Source organism: Chrysemys picta, chromosome 11 (genome assembly GCF_011386835.1).
Source record: "Chrysemys picta bellii isolate R12L10 chromosome 11, ASM1138683v2, whole genome shotgun sequence".
In the NCBI taxonomy this organism is placed as follows: domain Eukaryota; kingdom Metazoa; phylum Chordata; order Testudines; family Emydidae; genus Chrysemys; species Chrysemys picta.
Window position 1 is genome coordinate 57,662,871 of NC_088801.1, and position 17,884 is coordinate 57,680,754.

At 40.3% G+C, this 17,884-nt stretch overlaps 2 protein-coding genes across 16 annotated transcripts in view; one reads left to right on the forward strand and one right to left on the reverse strand.

The window, feature by feature from the left end:
• SPATS2L (spermatogenesis associated serine rich 2 like) overlaps window positions 1–17,884 on the forward strand; it is a 166,035-nt gene that overhangs the window by 51,250 nt on the left and 96,901 nt on the right. The window contains exons 2-5 of one of the 15 annotated variants that reach the window (XM_065560915.1): window positions 12,092–12,223; window positions 12,458–12,521; window positions 12,616–12,735; window positions 13,954–14,026. The exons of 9 other annotated variants lie outside the window; for them this stretch is intronic. In XM_065560915.1, coding sequence (XP_065416987.1) covers window positions 14,003–14,026 — 24 coding nt within the window. In that variant the 5' untranslated portion in view covers window positions 12,092–12,223; window positions 12,458–12,521; window positions 12,616–12,735; window positions 13,954–14,002. Of the gene's footprint in view, window positions 1–12,091; window positions 12,224–12,457; window positions 12,522–12,615; window positions 12,736–13,410; window positions 13,515–13,953; window positions 14,027–17,884 lie in introns of those variants that run through there. 5 more of the 15 variants (XM_065560916.1, XM_065560917.1, XM_065560918.1 and 2 more) reach the window with 5 other exon arrangements.
• LOC135974151 (serine/arginine repetitive matrix protein 2-like) overlaps window positions 1–17,884 on the reverse strand; it is a 994,828-nt gene that overhangs the window by 16,692 nt on the left and 960,252 nt on the right. The window lies entirely within an intron of this gene.

Sequence of the window (17,884 nt, forward strand, 5' to 3'; positions counted from 1 at the left end):
CTGTTCTTCCTTCTGTGTTTCCTTCCCTGCACAGAAATTCTCAATTCCCACTAACATGGACTTCCATGTGCAGCTTCCCATTCCATCAGCTAAAATGATCAGAAGACCAGTAGTTAATGTTGACATTAAAATGTGATCATTTTAGGTAACATTTCAATGACATTTAAAGAGGACAGAGGAATTCACACCTTTCTGAGACATTGTTTGAGGCTGGCTGAAGACAACACTGTATTGGTTTATCTTTACTTTGCATTTGGAAGCTTTTCTTCAAACCATGAAGTGTAGAAACTTATTTTTTTAAATGAAAGCTGAGATTCTGCACACTTTGAATATGTCAGATGGGCCACAGGGAGGCCAGACCTAGCCCACAGACCAGATGTTTGGCTCTGCTGGTGAAGGACTTCCACCTCTAGTGCATGTTTGAAAGCAACATTCTGTAGCATTTTTCTGTCAAAGAATTTGGCCCTGATATGTATCTTGTGTAATACTCTAAGAGCCAGAGCTTTGACTGGCATGAAATGACATAGCAGTCAATGGAGCTGTGTTGATTTGTGCTGACTGAGGATCTGGCCTCTTGATTATACACCAAAACCTCCAGTAGGACTTTTGGGAGCACAAGGAATGCAGAATCTAGTATGCTCTAGAATAACGGGAAGCAAGAGGGTATAAATTGATGTTTTTGGACTGTTTTGGTTAACAGCATGTGGGAGAAACAGAAGGGTGAGGAGGGCAATTCAGACGGCAGTAACTTTACTTTGGGCTGGTCTACACTGGGGGGGATCGATCTAAGATATGCAACTTCAGCTACGCGAATAGCGTAGCTGAAGTCGAAGTATCTAAGATCGAATTACCTGGGGGTCCACACGGCGCGGGATCGACGGCCGCGGCTCCCCCGTCGACTGTGCTACCGTCACTCGCTCTGGTGGAGTTCTGGAGTCGACAGGGAGCGCGTTCGTGGATCGATATATCGCATCTTAACGAGACGCAATATATTGATCCCTGATAGATCGATTACTACCCGCTGATCCGGCGGGTAGTGAAGACGTACCCTTTGAGAAGGAAAGTGCAGTGATTCCCAGTAATTCCTAGATATGGATTAGGATAAATCTGTTATTGCTTAAGAGTCTGCACTGGCTTTTTTTTCTGCAAGTTCTGCAACACAAAGCTTGTTCAGAACCTCTAATGAACTATTCTGTACAACTCCCAGTTTATTTTGTAGTCTGAGAACCAAAAGTATAATTGGGAAAATAAATAAAAAAAAATAAGAAAATTTCCTGTCTATCAACAGAAAAAATCAACTGGTATAAAATGGCCCTTTTTGAGAGAGACTTTGAAACCAGAGACTTTAAGATTTGTTCAGGATCACACGCTGATTTTTCAATATGAAAATTGACTTTCTGATGAAGGAGCCACCTTATGTTATGTGGATGAAGGCAATTGCACAGAATTACTAAAGTGATAACTTAAAACATTGTGACTGGTGCCTAGTAATCATTCATATGTAACTGTGCTTTTCTTGGGTTTTGAACTGGAAAAAATCCTCTAATGATTTTTTTCTTAGACAAGGCAAATAGTGCTGCAGTCCCTAATTAGAGTTTTGGAATAAAATCACGACTCTCATCATTTGTTTAAACCTCTTCTGTAGAAGAACAACAATAATAGAAAATGTATCAATCAATCCTTTTTCAAGTATAAAAAGACTAATCTAAAAATACACAGTCTGCATGCAAGGAGCTGGGTTGTGGCATAATGTTGACAATGCCCTTTCTTTTACAAGTCTTTTCTTAAATAAAACTGAAGATTTTCTTCAAAAACTATGATTTACAAATGTATCTACAATATTGTAGACTCCATGTCCCCTTATTCTTTTATGACAGCTTCAGGAAATAGTTCTTTTCGGTCTAGTGTTGTATGGTCACTGATTTTCAAGTGGTCATTCAAGGAATGAGTATTGATTGGTCTTTTTGGTAGGCCTTCCAGTGCTCTCTCTATCTGATTTCTGACTGAAAAAAAGGCCTATGGCTGCATACTGTATCCAATGTTTAAATTACTGATGATTCTCATCTTTCAAGTGTTGAAAGGGTAAGAGTTCAAATGATAAAGCAGCTCTATGTGCTCTGAAATGCCACCTCTCTGCAGTGGAACAGAAAGGGCTGGATTCTCGGTCAGCGTAAACAAGCATAGCTTCATTGAAGTCAATTAACACTGGCTGAAGATCTGGCTCTAAGAAGGTTTTTTACATTTGGGTTAGACATGATCAGAGCCGGTGCAAGGATGTTTCGCGCCCTAGGCGAAACTTCCACTTTGCGCTCTCCCCCGAGCCCTGCGGCAGCTCCCCGCCCCCCCTCTCCGCCCTGAGGCGCCCCCCCCGTGGCAGCTCCCCACCCCTCCTCCGCCCTGAGGCGTGCCCCTCCCCCCCCACAGCAGCTCCCCACCCCCACCTCCGGCCCGGAGAGCCGTGCGGCAGCTCCTCACCCCAGCTCACCTCTGCTCCGCCCCCTCCCCTAGCCCTGCGGCAGTTCCCCACCCCCCCCCACTACCCTGAGTCCCCCCCACCCCGCGTCAGCTCTCTACCCCCCCGGCCCGGGGAGCCGTGCCGCAGCTCCCCACCCCAGCTCACCTCTGCTCCGCCTCCTCCCTGAGCACGCCATCGCTGCTCCACTTCTCCCGCCTCCCAGGCTTGTGGCGCCAATCAGCTGTTTGGCACCGCAAGCCTGGGAGGGAGAGAAGCAGAGCAGGGCAGCGTACTTGGGGAGGAGGCAGAGCAGAGGTGAGCTGGGGCGGGGAGCGATTCCCCTTTGTGCCGCCCCTCCCTTACTTGCTGCAGGCGGCTCTCCCCGTGCCCCCCTGCCCTAGTTCACCTCCACTCCACTGCCGCCCCGGAGTGCACTTTTGTCCGCCCCCAACTACTTCGCGCCCTAGGCAGCCGCCTAGTTTGCTTAGTGGTTGCACCGGCCCTGGACATGATGTTACTGGCATATTGCAGAATAATGTTCAGAGAAAATGGCTGATGAATCTCACTATTCTAGAACATGTGGAATAGGATCAGACAATATTATCTGTTTTATACTTTAGCATATACTCAACTCACTCACCAGTGGGTTACACTGAACTGAGATAAGCTTCCTTAGTATGCTGAATTGGGATGATCCATGCCCAGAAGCCACTTGTTCAACCTTTTAAAGATGAGAGTTGCCTTGCTCACCATCCTATATAGTGCTGGAATGCTGTCATATGATCTCAGAATGCTTCTTTTCAAGTCAGCATTTGAAGAGATTTTACTTTTAATTGCATGGAAATACTTGTATAGCACCTTTTGTCCAAGGGCCTTGAAGCATTTTACAAACACCGAGACTTATCTCACCACTAAGACAGAGTTTTATATGTGGATAAACTGATGAACAAAGAAGTTAAATGATGTGTCAGTGTCACAGAGTAAGTTATTATTTATCAAGAACCAAGGAATGAATTAAGGTGTCTTGATTCAGTCCCATGCTCTAGCCAGTATAAAATATTCCCACCAGCGTTGCTGCTGAAAAACATCAGGTTGTACACTTAAGATTATTAAATATAGGTTTATAGCTTACGTTAGCTTAACTCAGTTTGTGTGTGCGCGCACCCACGCATGCACACACCTTGGTCAAATTTACTACTAAGAATTCAATGAAACCTGAATAACAACATAAGTGTCATAACAACCAACAAAAGCTAGGAAAAATATGGTAGATGTTTTGTCCTTAAATGACAGGTTTGCATTAAACTAAAACAGAGTAGTCTTATGGAGTGTGTTATTTATTTATACACACTGATACACTGGAATGACTTCTTAGCTCTTCAGAGTATACCTCTTCTGGTATCTAATATGGATGGTACCTCAAGGGAGTGGTATAGTCTAGTTATACGACTGTAAGATTGGCAGTCAGAAAGTCCTAAATTCTAATGCTGGCTCAGTGTTGACTTACTTTGCGTTCTTGAGGCTAACTGATTATGTGTCTTGTCCAGCGTCAATCTCTTTAAAATGGGAATACCTCACAGTGGTGTCATGAGGTTTAATTAATTTCTATAGACTGGAGGATGAAAATGCTAATTATTAATTTGGCCCCAGTAAAATAACTGTGAAGCAAAATTCCCCAGGAAGGGTATCTCTGAATTGCGTTTATCAATCATTCTATCTGTGTCTACCCCAAGTTCATAATAGTTATAAGAAATACCATGGTGGAATATTCTCTCAGTAGAATATTTTGACCTCTTTACCTACCACTCAATGTGAGGAGTGATATAGGAGTGCTTAACAAGTTTGTGGCATGGCTGGAGAAGCAGAAAGTATTTACAATATGTATAACACTTCTCTTGCTGATGCGGTGGTCTAAAAGTATGAGCACAACTGTAATTTGCCTATATAGTTAAATAATTATACAATCATAGATATTAGAGATGCAAATGACCTGTGAGGTCATCCACTTAATCCCACAGAGGCCATTGCAGAATTGTGTCCTATTTACTGCTGATTAATGGTGAAGCCGGTATCTACTTATAGTTAGGTTTTTCAGGTCTGAGCCTAAAGTTTATATATTTCCTTTAATGAGTGTAAACCCAAAGCATTTACATTACTGACATGTAATTTTTGTTAACTGAATATCTTCTCTTTAAAAATGTATATATTAAAAAAATCTGCATAACTTTTCTAAACACATTAGACCATAGCCATATTTAATATGTGGCTTAAATTTTCACGCTGCCTTTAAGTCAGACAAGTTTAATATGTGGATTCCAACAGTGTGTGAAGATGTCAGCAGAGTTCAACATGCTAAATGCTGTTACACACCATTAATGTGATGCTCTCTTGACTGAAAGTCTGTGGTTTATACTCACTATTGGGAAAACCTACAAATACCAACATTGTATCACTATTTGGACTCTTCTTTACAATATTTATGGGGAATAACTCTGTGTAGGACTGCTGCCCTGTGTAATATTTAAGGTGTAGTTATCTCTGGGACTACAGAGAAGGAGTTGGGAACCGGGGGAGGGTCTGTTTGAGGCAATGTTGAAACTGGATGTACGATTGCATGTGGATGGTGGAAATGAGTGCTAGGAACCTTCCACAGGTCTGGACCATTGGTTAAGAATCCGATTTGAACCAATGAACCTTTGGCAATTCATTTGTTGCTGATTTAGAGCCCAACTCTTCATTGGCTTACTCCTGCTGGGGCCAATGGGGTGCAGAGTTATGTAGGCAAGCACAGAATTTAGCCCAGTATCTTCTTTTTCCCCATCACTGCACAAACTGTCATCTCCTGATTGTGTATTACTAAACCTATGAAAGGTCTTCGTAACATCCATCTTTATACACATATTGATCCTTGATGGACATGCTCATTTAATAGTGTCATTCTTAACAAAACTGTAGGTGTATCAGAAGGTTTTGCAAAGGCAGGACAAAAAATGGTTTTGTTTGGAAGAAGAGTAAATCTCAATAGGAGCATTGACTTTTTTGCATATGGTAGTGACTGCTAAATCATAAAAAGGGTAACTGTCCAAATACAATATAGCATAGTGGTCATGTGTTGAACTGACCGTGTCTATTGCAGCAAAAGGGTGCTGGCATAAAATGTTGCTCTATTTGCCTAAAAGGGTGTGGAAAAAGTATGGTACAGTGGGGTCCTGGTTCATGATTGGGGTGTCTAGGTGCTACAATAATGCAAATAATTATTTATTATAATAATTATGGTGATGAACTGTAATTTCTTTGGACTTGATTCTCTTCTCACATTGGTGTAAAACAAAAGTAAGTCCATTGACATCAGTGGAGTTACCTTGGTCTGAAACTGGTGCAAGACCCTGTGACTTTTTTAATGTTTGTGGTAAAGCATGGCTTGTTTTTAACTACCTTAAATTCTCATGCTAGATTTGATTGACTTCTTGAAACTTCTAAATGGCTTGTAGTACTTTGTATCAGGTTTGCAGGACTGTACACTTACTGCAGGTTTGATTCATGTCAGGGTAGATTCAGCCCTTGTTATGTCCAAAGTAGGTGAAACCACTTACTGCATGAGGTACTTTGGAAGAGACCCGTCAAACTGAGGTCCTCTCAGTGTCCCATGTATATTAGAGATCTCACAGCACGTCAAATATGTGTTCTTAGGGCTTGATTCTGCATTGACATAAATGAGAGCAGAATCTGGACCAAAATTTTGACTTTTTCCAACTATGTTCCCCCAGAATCCACACAAGGCTTTGTCTATATTAAGGACTATCTTCCTTCACCTAGAATTTAGCAAATCAAATGAAAAAAAATCATATCCCCTTTAACCTCAAAATGACTAAACCAATCTATACAATTAAAAAAAAATGCATCCAGGCTGATAACTTGTATGCCAAGCTTCAGCCTCATGTGATGTGATATGAATGATCTATAGCAACTCCTTGAAATTAGAACTCAGCAAGAGAAATGCTGACAAATCCTAACTGTTGCATGTTAGAAGCAAGACTATAATATTTGTGTGATTACTGACAGATGTGAGCATTCCTCAGTGGGCAACATAAAGAATTTCAGTATATTGAACTCCCAAAGATTTATTCACCCAAATGACAGGCTAGAATCAGAATAGAATCACTCATACACAGAACACTCCTTTCAGCAATTCTTGTAAATAGCCTGTTCAATGTGCCATTCTATTTTGTATGCAAAATGCATATAAAATACTAAGGTCAAGATAGGTGCTTCATGACTGAAAACTTGCATGTATTTCTGGTAAGTGTTGTGTACTTTACAGTAACTTTTTCACATAATTAAATCTGTGGAAATTCTACTCTGTTGTGTAGGAACTGATTTCCCAGTTCATAGGTTTATGCTCTTGTGTAAATCACTAAAGATTATTTGGCTGAGCAGCTCTCCATTGTAACGGCTCTGACCAGCACTGGTTAGACAACCAAGTCTGCTTTTTCCCCCTTTAGGTCTTAGGCTTTATCTTGGTATTCAGGCTTTTGAATTCTTATTGTGAAAAATGTGCATTATCTTTCAACCTTCCATGAGTATGATACCATAGTAGCAACATGTAGATCAAAGTGGCAGCATAAGAAGATGCACCTTTTCCAGTGTCTTGGTCTCACACAAATAACAAATTTATGGGAGACTTGGGTCTGTGGATATCAGCTAATGGCATTTTTAGAAATCCATTGGACTTTCTGCTTTGGTAGAATGCCATGTTCTGTCTTGGTTCCGCTTCAAATGTTCAGATATAATTAAAATTTTAAGGTTTTCCTTAAATTTGTCTGAACCCTATGCTTAACTCTTTGTTAACCTGCAGGCTATCTTAGCTGCAGAAAGGCTTAGCGGCAGCTTCCCTTTTGTTTCTCTTTTGCTGCTGTTATTTTCCTCCACTGATAAGGATTGTAGATCACATTTCTCTCTGCTCCATATTAGTGCTCTCATAACGGCTCTCCTAAGTTTCTTTCAAGTGGTTTAGACAGTTCTGTTGTGACAGGAGATACCCCTGTTCCTTAGGACCTCCCCGCCTCCCATTCCTTCTCTGTTACTGGAAATTCTAACAAAGGTCATAGAGAACCTTCTTGTTTGCTTGTAGTGTTTCTTCATACACATTGAAAAAACACACCTTAAAAAAAAATCTGTACTTTTCACCGAAAAAAATAGTTTCTATTTATTTTTCCCTTTTGACAAAATTGGAAAATGAAAAATGTAGTAATTTAGCTTTGTTTGGAGGGGGGTTTCTTCTTGGTTTATCATTCTCTCCCCTTCCTCCCCCCCCCGTTTGTCAGTGGCAAAAAAGGGGGATTAGGAGGACAGAAAAAATGAAGCATTTACTGAAAAATTTCAAATGCCCGAAAAATCATTCTTTTTCCAAACTTGTGAAACAAAAATGAATTTGACATTTTCAAAATTTCTCATGTTTAAATTTTTCCATTTGTGAACAGTTCTCTAACCTGGGAGTTGCATCCCCCAGGGGATTCGCAAACAGTTTTGAGGGAGTCAGTCATGACAACCCTCCCTTTCTTTATACTGGATAGGAATGGGGATCGCAAAACTTTTTTCTGTTGTAACATGGGGCCATGGCATGGAAAAGGTTGAGACCCACTCATTACACATTTCTTTCCAGATTAATTTTTATTTTCTTAAACAACAGATAAAATATACTCTGTAAGGATGAAATACAATATAATTATAAACTAAATTTATATCAATATGTAACAGTATTTTTGTTTTATGCAAATCAGATAGAAACCTTAAACTATAAACACTCTAAAAAATACAATCTTGCAAAATTCCATTCAGGATTTTTGTTGTTGTTGTTGTTTTGTTTTTGTGGAGGATGAATGATGATGATGGACAGGAGAATAGTTTTTGTGAATGGAGTAGTGAAGTTTTATGACAGTTTTGGAAGGATGACTATAAAACGCAATATTTTTACAATTGAGATTGTATCAAATGTAACCTTAAATATACTGTAACATTTCAATGCCTTTCATACTTTCATATATTGAAAGTTTGCACAAAAGGTCTGTCAAACTCAGGCCTAGTGTGGTCTAGTGGAGAGTGCTGGACTGGGAGTCAGGAGACCTAAGTTTTCTTCCCAACTTGTCCTATGTCATGCAGCAGCTCATTGGCAAAGTCATTTCACCTTGTGCCTCTATGCGTTTGTAGATCAGGATCGCGCTAAGGAACTGTTAGTGCATGGCAGCATGGTCCACAAAAACATTTAGAACATAAGAATGGCCATATTTGATCAGACTAATGGTCCATCTAGCCCAGTATCCTGTCTTCTGACAGTGGCCAGTGCAGGTGCTTCAGAAGGAGTGAACACAATACGGCAATCTTCAAGTGATCCATCCCCTGTCCACTTACTGCACAGCAGCTAGTGCAGGGTAGATTTACTTCCCAGCTTGGTGTGAATTAAGTGTTTGTGTGCACAAGTCACAGATAATAATTGTATAACACATGGAAACTTTATAGGGGAAAAGATCTGGATAAAGATTGATCTGCTGTACCTCTCTCTGGATACTGGGCCATAGTTATTAGTTAGATTACTGCACCAGAGGTACTTAAAGAGATCTGTCCAGCTGGGCATCTTTACACTGTCAAGTGTACATTTTGATTCTGTCAAGGTTTTGGTATGTCACTTAGTTCTCAGCCTTGCTGTTCAGCTAGCTCCCTGACAGAATTCAACTTTATACTCATTGCCAACCATTCTATATAGATGATCATGAATGAGGCTCTGTTTTAGGTCAGCTCTTTTAATACAATCTCGACAGTAGGTCTATATTTAAGTTCTCTGTATTACTACGCTGGAGGATAAAACTTGCCCTCTGCAACCTACATGCCAGGGTATGTTTGTTTTTCCTCTTTGAACCATATGCCAAATGTTCAAAAGCCAACATGGTGTAACTCATTTTATCACGAATCTGCCCGTTGTCTGTAAGGTTTATCTGCAGTATCTGTATTGTGAATTTTCTGAAATGACATTTCTCTCTTTCAAAACAGCATGTTGTTGCTTCATCATCTCTTCTGAAGGCTTGATTCTGTCAGGCACTGATCGCTCTTGACTGCTTGATAAATTTAAAATCAATCCCTCCGTTTGTATAGCATGATTTTACCCAGTGCCTCTATGTCATGGATTTCCCTCCCTCTCCCTCCCCCCCGCATTTCTCATAAGAAGTTCCACCATAAAGAGACTTAGCAAGATATTTATCACTGGATTCTGGTGTGTCAGCCCTTTGCCAGAAATGGATATTACTGTACTGCCTTTGTATGTTTACCTTGGCAAAGAACAGATCTTTGTCTTGTGATGCAGATTTATTGCTGAATACAGCCCAGTGATAGCAACAATATATTGCATGTGTAAAGTTTGTTATATATCATTGTATTTTAGCTCCAAAAATGTAGTTTGTTTTTTAATAGCAAATTCCAGATTTTTCTGAAGGAGGAAGAGTATTCTGAATCAGCACTGCAATGAAAGAAAAGGTTAACAACTGTCACCCTTTTGCTACAGACATTTCCTCTGCTGAATGTCTACCAAAAAGAAAGAAAAAAAAATTAAAAAAAAAATACTTTGGCCATTGCCTCCTGAGCCCAATCCTGCAACCCTTACTTACAGGAGTAATACTTACTCCTGTAAAGAGTCCCATTGAAGTCAGTGGTACTGCTAACATGAATAAAGACTCAGGGGGTAGCCGTGTTAGTCTGTATCCACAAAAACAACAGGGAGTCCGGTGGCACCTTAAAGACTAAGCGATTTATTTGGGCATAAGCTTTCGTGGGTAAAAATGACGAAGAAGTGGGTTTTTTACCCACAAAAGCTTATGCCCAAATAAATTGGTTAGTCTTTAAGGTGCCACCGGACTCTCTGTTGTTTTTATTCATAAAAACTATTTGTTTAAGGTGTGTAGGATCAGGCCCTTTACTTATAATATAAGTACAGTCTATGGGGCTGAAAAGGATATTGACCCAACAGTTGATCCTTGTTTGAATATCTCAGGAATGGTCTTTTCATAATGCGCAATGGAATCCTGTTGTTATAAAGACTGATTTGGGCCACTCCCATTGGGATTATTATATCTAAATAATTACTACATCCGGATCCATGACCAAACTCAGATACACCATACTTGTTGTTGACTCTGAGCACCTGGTAATATGAACTTACTGCCTTTTTATTTGAGGATCTTAGGTTACGTCTACACTGCAGATGGGAACCTGCCTCCGAGCCTGTGTAGACAGACTTATTGTTAGTTCTGCTTGAGCTAGCACTGAATAGCAGTGTGCACAAAGCAGCACAGGCAGCAGCTCGGGCTAACCACCAGAGTCAGACTTAGGGGGTCAGATGGGCTTGGACTCAAGCAGCGAGCCTGAGCTGCCAACTGCGCTGCAAAAATATCCCTACTGCTATTTTTAGTGCACTAGCTCGAGCTAGCGTTAGTCTGTCTACCCAGACTACGTCATCTGTGCCCTGCCTCCAGCTAGTCCTTCACGCCCATGCTCCCACTTTGGGAAACACTTGTGTAGATTTTCATCATGTGATGCTTTCTCACCTTTCTTGCATGTTTAATGAGCAATGAAATAGTTAACAGTGGTGATATTTAAGGTATCATCATTGGAATCTGAGTTAGCATAAAAAGGAATAGGGCAGTCCATACCTCAGAACATGTTTCAGGCTCTCTGCAAACTCAGGTAGATATCTTTGCTTCAGTTACACTCAGGTCACATTCTGAAGGTTTCCTTCACAACAGTAACAGGTAGAGACTTACTCTTTTTAAAAAATGAAAGATCAGACTCTGGAGAATAATTGATAGGTCTGGTTGTGCCCTCCCAGAGGGGCATGTCTTCCATTTTGGGAAACACTTCAGTAGGGCAAACCGTGTAGGAAACAACTCAGCCTAGTACATGAACTTATTTAGCTCTGAATAGACACTAAGAGGTGCTTTACTTTATGTCAGGGACTGCCCCTCTAGCTGACTGGCTACACTGGCCATTCGAAAACTAGGAAAAAGGTGTGTTTTTAATTTTAGAGAACATATGTTAAAATCCTAGTGTAGACAAGCAAGTTGTAGTTTTAACATGTTCTCAGCTGGTCAAGGGGGACCTGCAGTACACCTAGGATTTCAGCCACAATTTTAATATGGGTTTATTACCATGTTAAAAACATACCTTTTTATAGTAAAGGAAAAGCCCACCTCAGGAAGGTCATGCATATTGCTTAATACCACTGACTGAAATGAGCACAGCTCATATGCAGTGCAGAATCCAAGCTATAAGTCACACATTAGTTAAAATAACTTGTAGAGTCCTCTGTTGAAGCCTGTGGCGTTGTAAGAAGTGCAGGCTGATTACAGCCAGGTTTATTTTTTATCCTCTTCCCCTTTTTTTCTTAAAAACAAACAAATAGAACCACTAGGAAATTAAATTAAAAATAAATAACATAAATGCAGTGTTGAGCTTGCAGGATTAAATGTGCAGAAGTCAGGAAATTCCAAAAGATAAGGTTGCATTGGCAATGGCAACTCAGCCACGTCGCATACATGTAGCATTTTCCATTCAGCTTTTCCTTGTTAACTGTAACATAACTTTTTTTTTTAGCATACCATAAAATATGCAGAATATGTCATGTGAGTAAGTGCACATTGCTGGATCAGACACTCAGAACAGAAGTGCCAAGTCATATATCAGTTGCTGGGGCACAGCGGTAAATATACATGTGTTTCTAAAAAAGTAAGTAAATGCTTAAATCCTGAATAAATTACCAGTCTGCAGACCCTGGGCCAAATTCAGATCTCCTTTAGACTGGGGTAAATGTGATTTAATTGGAATAAATCCAGATTTACAACAAAGTAGATTAATTTAGCTCAATGTCATCCAAACTCACAATTTTAAAAAAGAATTTATTTTTTCATGCTGTTTCCCTTCCAAATACATATGTTGTTCATCCAATGCCATTTGTGGAAGAGTGAGACCAGTGATTCTACTTATTACCAGGCAAAAAAAAGCTTGAAGAACATCAAAAGAAATGGTAAATTCCAAAGTTAAAGTTTGCTCCCAACTTTTTTATTTGTTTATAATTCTCATGAAATTGCTGCTTTAATACACAAATTATTATTTTGTAGTGCCTTCTGTCTTTGGATTCGGAGAGCTACGTGTGACTCCTTTTGTGTTGTGAAATACTGACCACATGGGAATGAGTTTTCTCATTACACTCATGATTACATCCACTGAAGGTCTCACTGGTAATTTCTCTCCTCCTCTGTTTGACAAACATCAGTCTAATGCTATCGTTACATGTGTAAATTGAATTCAGTATTCATTTCTCTGTACAAACATCGCACAGTTCCATTACAAACCCATTCTTAGATTTGTATGCAAGAATGAGAGGTTTTTTTTGTCTTCTAAATGGAGTGTTTAATAAATACCAGTGTGCTCAGGGCTTTATATCTGAGGGAAAATTTGTAATCCAGAGAGCTTCATGATGTAAAAACCCAAGCACAGAAACCACACTGTACAGAAAAAAATACAGTGAGTCAAACAGTGATTTGCCTTTGCATGAGTGCATGGGAAGGGAAGGTGTGCAAGGGCAGATCACAACAGCAGTCTCTGAGAATGTTCAGTCCTGTCTCCTTCCAGAGAACACATCACCCAGATAGGGGTGGGAGGAGGTGGGGCCATGCCCCATTCCCCACTACACTGGCCCATGAACCCAAGCTGGTGCACTGTTGGGAGTAATATGTACCACTCCTGTGGATGGTGTAGAGCGATCATTCCCCACCCCCTGCACACCAAGTAGCCCCGGGAGAGATTGTGTCTGCTCCATTAGGCTTTGTGCAATAGTATATATATATATAGGAGAACTTAGTGCAGATGGAAGGTGACATCCATGGGGCCTGAAGTCTCCTCTTGACCAACAGAACAAGCACAGCAAAGGCCGCCGCAGTACAAATTCCCCAAACCACCCTGTCCGTGCGTTTCAGTGTGACATGGAAGGACCAATGCTGCTAGGAGTGACTTTTCAGTATGTGTCTACTTGTCCACTGGGGACTGTATTGAAAAGATTGAACAGTATGGTTTTTTTATCCCTACAGACTTGGCCTGGTTTTAAAATGGTGACCAGGAAAGCCAAAGCTGTGATTCGGATTACCAGTCCCCTCAGCTATCCAGTACTCACTATATCTGTAATATTTTCTGTATCTTCCAGGGTTTTTTAACAACATATATATGCCCATTACATATAGCCGCTGTATTTCACTTTGCTAAATTGCACCACAAACTCAGTATATAAGGTGTTAGTATCTTTTGCATCACACATTAGTTGCTGTACGTGTGATATGCACTTTGCTTTGTCTCCTAAAATTCCAGCTCATGCTTAGTTAAAACACTTTACATATTCAAACATACGTTTTCAGTTTAGCGTTTGTTTTGATTAGTAATTCATTTTATCTTTTAAAAAAAAGGAAAAGCACTGTTTATAAAGTTGTATCCTGACATCAAAGGATTTTCTGAATGTGCCTGCCATACTGTTTCAAGGTACAGTGGAGTGATTTAAAAACAAACAAACAAAAAAGCCTATTGGGATAATTATTAAGGAAATCTCTAGTTTGTTGTTTGTGTCAATGTGTAACTTCTAGCAGCCCTTTCCGACCAACAGAGTGGGGGCACAACTGGTTCCATTTATTTGGGAAAGATACGAAATAAAACTTACTTCAGAAACTCCTGTTATTCTGTTGGGAGACGAGGGACAGATTAAGTGGAGGACTTGCCAGTTGAAAATAGTTGCAATTGCATTGTTAACCATGAATCGGATAACTCCAATTGTTAATCATAGTAGATGTAAAATGCTTAATTGTTCTGGCTTGCCAGAGATGGACAATTTGTAACAATTTGTGCCCAGAATAATTCCACTGTGGGATTTGTTGGAATACATTTTTTAACTTGTTTTAATGATCCTTTCTTAAAAATAATTTAAAATAATTATTAGATTACGTTCCGTGCAAGTTAACACATTCAATAAAATTTATATGGGCCGATTCTAGGGATTTTCTAATTACACCGTGGAGCGTTTTTTTAACATAGATCATAGAAATCCATTTTAACTGTGAACCATGACACTTCTCTGGACATTTATCTGGCCACACTTGACATATTGGGATTTAAACCAGACCTATAGAGTAAAAGAATTAGGGCCTGATCCTGAAAGGTGCTGTGCACCCTCAGCTCCCAGTGATGTCAGTCAGAATTGGGGGCACACTGCACTCTCAGCATTGAGCACTGAGTGGCTAATATGGGTACCCAAGGGTTGTCTTAACTAGCTCTCCCAGGCTCTGTGGTGTTGCTTGTTTACAGTCAATCCCACAACTTTCAAATAAAGTAGAGCAAATGTAAATACTGGTTTCTATTTATGGGCTGGGCTACTGTACAGATCCAAACAAAACAAAACCATTCATTCTCTGCAGCTTCTGTAATGGCCTTCTCTTTTTGCCTCAAGTACTGCATTGGGGTAGTAAGATAAGCTTTCTTTTAAGATATGTTTTCCAATATATTATATTATCTGTGTGTAGAAGCAGTTTCTAGGCCTCTTTGCAGCTTGCTAGGTTCCTCTGCTGACACACCCTGAATTCAGGTACTGGAATCCTACATAAAGATACAAACTGTGCTGGTTCATGCTAGGAGGTGGCTCTAGTTACCTCCCAACCAGGATGTAAAAAGAGTGGAATGTCTTTCTGAGGCAGCCACAGCTTAGAGCTGGAAACTTAAAATGAGTTTTACTTTGTTATTTTAGTTACTGATAAAGCCACACCCCTGGAAGGGGGTAAGTATATGTGTATACGCTGTTTGGAGCAGGGAAGGAAATGTATATGCTTAAACTGCTGTGGATGTGCTCGGGCATATCTGGGATAGTAACAGTAACTATTAACAATACTGTGCAATTTTATGTAGCCTCCACCTGAGCATCTCAAAGCACTTTACAAATATTAATAAATGTAACTTCATAGTAATAGAGGGAACCATCCAGAAGTGCAGTCTCCTGTATTCTTTGCAGAAATTCTCACCTCGGATCAAGTTAGCAGATATACTGTGCCATAGTCCACATTAGAGGGGTGTAAATTCTAGTGCAGGCAAGTGTGTTGTACACTAACTGGCCCATGTGGACCCTGCCGGCTTGCACTAAAAGTTCCCTAGTACACGTTAACGTAGCCCTGTTTCAAACTGTACTCTGCAAGTAGGCTGCAAGAGGTAACTGCTCCAAGACATGTGATAGTGCATCCATAGATATGATTTAAACATGGTTTTATTTTTTAAAAATTCCCCAAAGAACGCTGCTTCTCTGGAAGCTCAATGCATGACCAGATTTCTTGATGAGGAGAAAAAGAGTGATTTACATGCATCTGGGAGAGATGGGGAATTAATCTGTCCCATCGGATTATTAATAATACACCTGTAATGGATGCCAAGAAAACCCCTGACTGTATTTTCTGCAACAAACAAACAGAAAACAAGCTAAACTGCCTTTAGATAGCAAGTAAACATCACAGTCATGAAAAAAATTTACTCCCAGGTGTTGGAAGTATGATACTGTAGGAGCTTGTGAAGTAGGTAGAATTTGTTTTATCGAATACCAATTTTCTGAGGTCTTGTGCTACAGCAGAATCTACAATTCATCCTTTTAACGATCTTGGAGCTTCCAGTGGTTCCAGTATTTTACAGTGGAGTTATAAGAATGATTTACTGTTAAATATTTAAGTGCTTAACCATGTAATGGTGAACTTCTGTTGACATGTGGCTCACAGGTGTCGCTGCTAAGGGTCCAATCCAAGTCCCAATGGTGTCATCAAGAGTTGGATTGGGTCCTAAATACCCTGAGAAGAAAAAAATACTGGCACCAAATCCGCAGAGAAAAAGGAATGAAATAATGACTAAATACTGGGATGGGGAAAAAGAGTGTTTACAGGATGTTTACGTGTTTCCTAGACACATCGTAGTTTTGAATAAGTTTGGGGCCCAGTTCTGAAGTCCTAACTCATACTAAACTTCTGGTCAGTCAGTGGGAGGTTGAGTATAAGATAGCAGAATTGGACTCTTAGCATTCATGCCCTTGAAGAGCTACATGTCACAGTAAACATGTTGCAACATGTTTATTCTTCTAACCCTGTTATTTCGTGCTGGACCCGAAACAGTGTCAACTGTGTGCCTGATTGCATGGCATGCTCTTTGCTAAAGGATCATACAGAACGATTTGCCTTTTCTTTCTAACAGGTCTCCTGCATTTTAAAACATGCTGGCAAAAGGACGTCAGAATGTTGCCTGATTGTAAATTGTTCTTTATTTACCATAATTTCAGTATGGATCAGTACTGAAGATAGATGTTTTCCACTGGGCAAAATTCTGACTTGTTTGTAAGAGCTGGTCAAATCCTGCAGGCCTTATGCAGTTGTTTCTCAGGATTGAAGTCCACTTGCCTGAGTCAGGTGCAGAATTTATCATTTTGGTTTAGTAGTGAATAGAGGATCATTACAGTTTTGGTGCTCAGTAAATCCCCTTTCTCCCCTCAGTGAAAATATGTAACTCTCTTACAGTAAGGAAAAATGTGCATTATAAACCCCTGCATGATTTGTCCTCAGAGGGTGAGATCCTGCAGGATGCTAACTCTCTTCTTCTCCTATTGTCTTTAATGGGAGCTGGAAGCACCCTGCACCTCACTGGATCAACAGTCACTCATTCTGGATTAGTGGTAAATAGATCCTGAGCACAGATTTACAGGTGCTCGTGCTGAAGTCGATGAGAGTCTGGCCATTGACTTGGAGCCCAGTCCTGATAGATGTTGAGCATCTCCTGCTCCTGTTGACTACATCAGAAGTTGCAGGTGCTCATTATCTCTGTCAGGATCAGGTCCTTCGTTCACCAGAACTCACCTGCTTCCCCATGACAGTGAGTACCCACAAAGAAAGGTCTCCTGGGTGTTCAATTTTTATAGATTTATAGGGACCAGCATGACCATCTCATCTGACCTCCAGCATAAGACAGGCCATAGAATTTCACCACGTGATTCCTGCACAAACCCATAACTTCTGCTTGCACTAGAGCACACCTTTTGGAAATGCATCTGGTCTTGATTTGTGTATTTAAAATAAAAAAAAAGGAAAATAATATAGAGACATAGTCTAAAGAACTGTAATAAATGGAAATAATGATGTCAGGCTCAGAATAATGGGCCACAATCCACCTGAGCTTTCCCCCAATGAAAACACTCTGGCTCCCCAGTCAAATACTTTCTCCCATCTTCCCAGTCTCAAGACAGACTTATTCTCAACTCCCCTATCCTGAACTCCATGACAGCCTTCCTCTGGGTCACAACCAAGTGTTAGTGCCAATTATACATAGACTTGA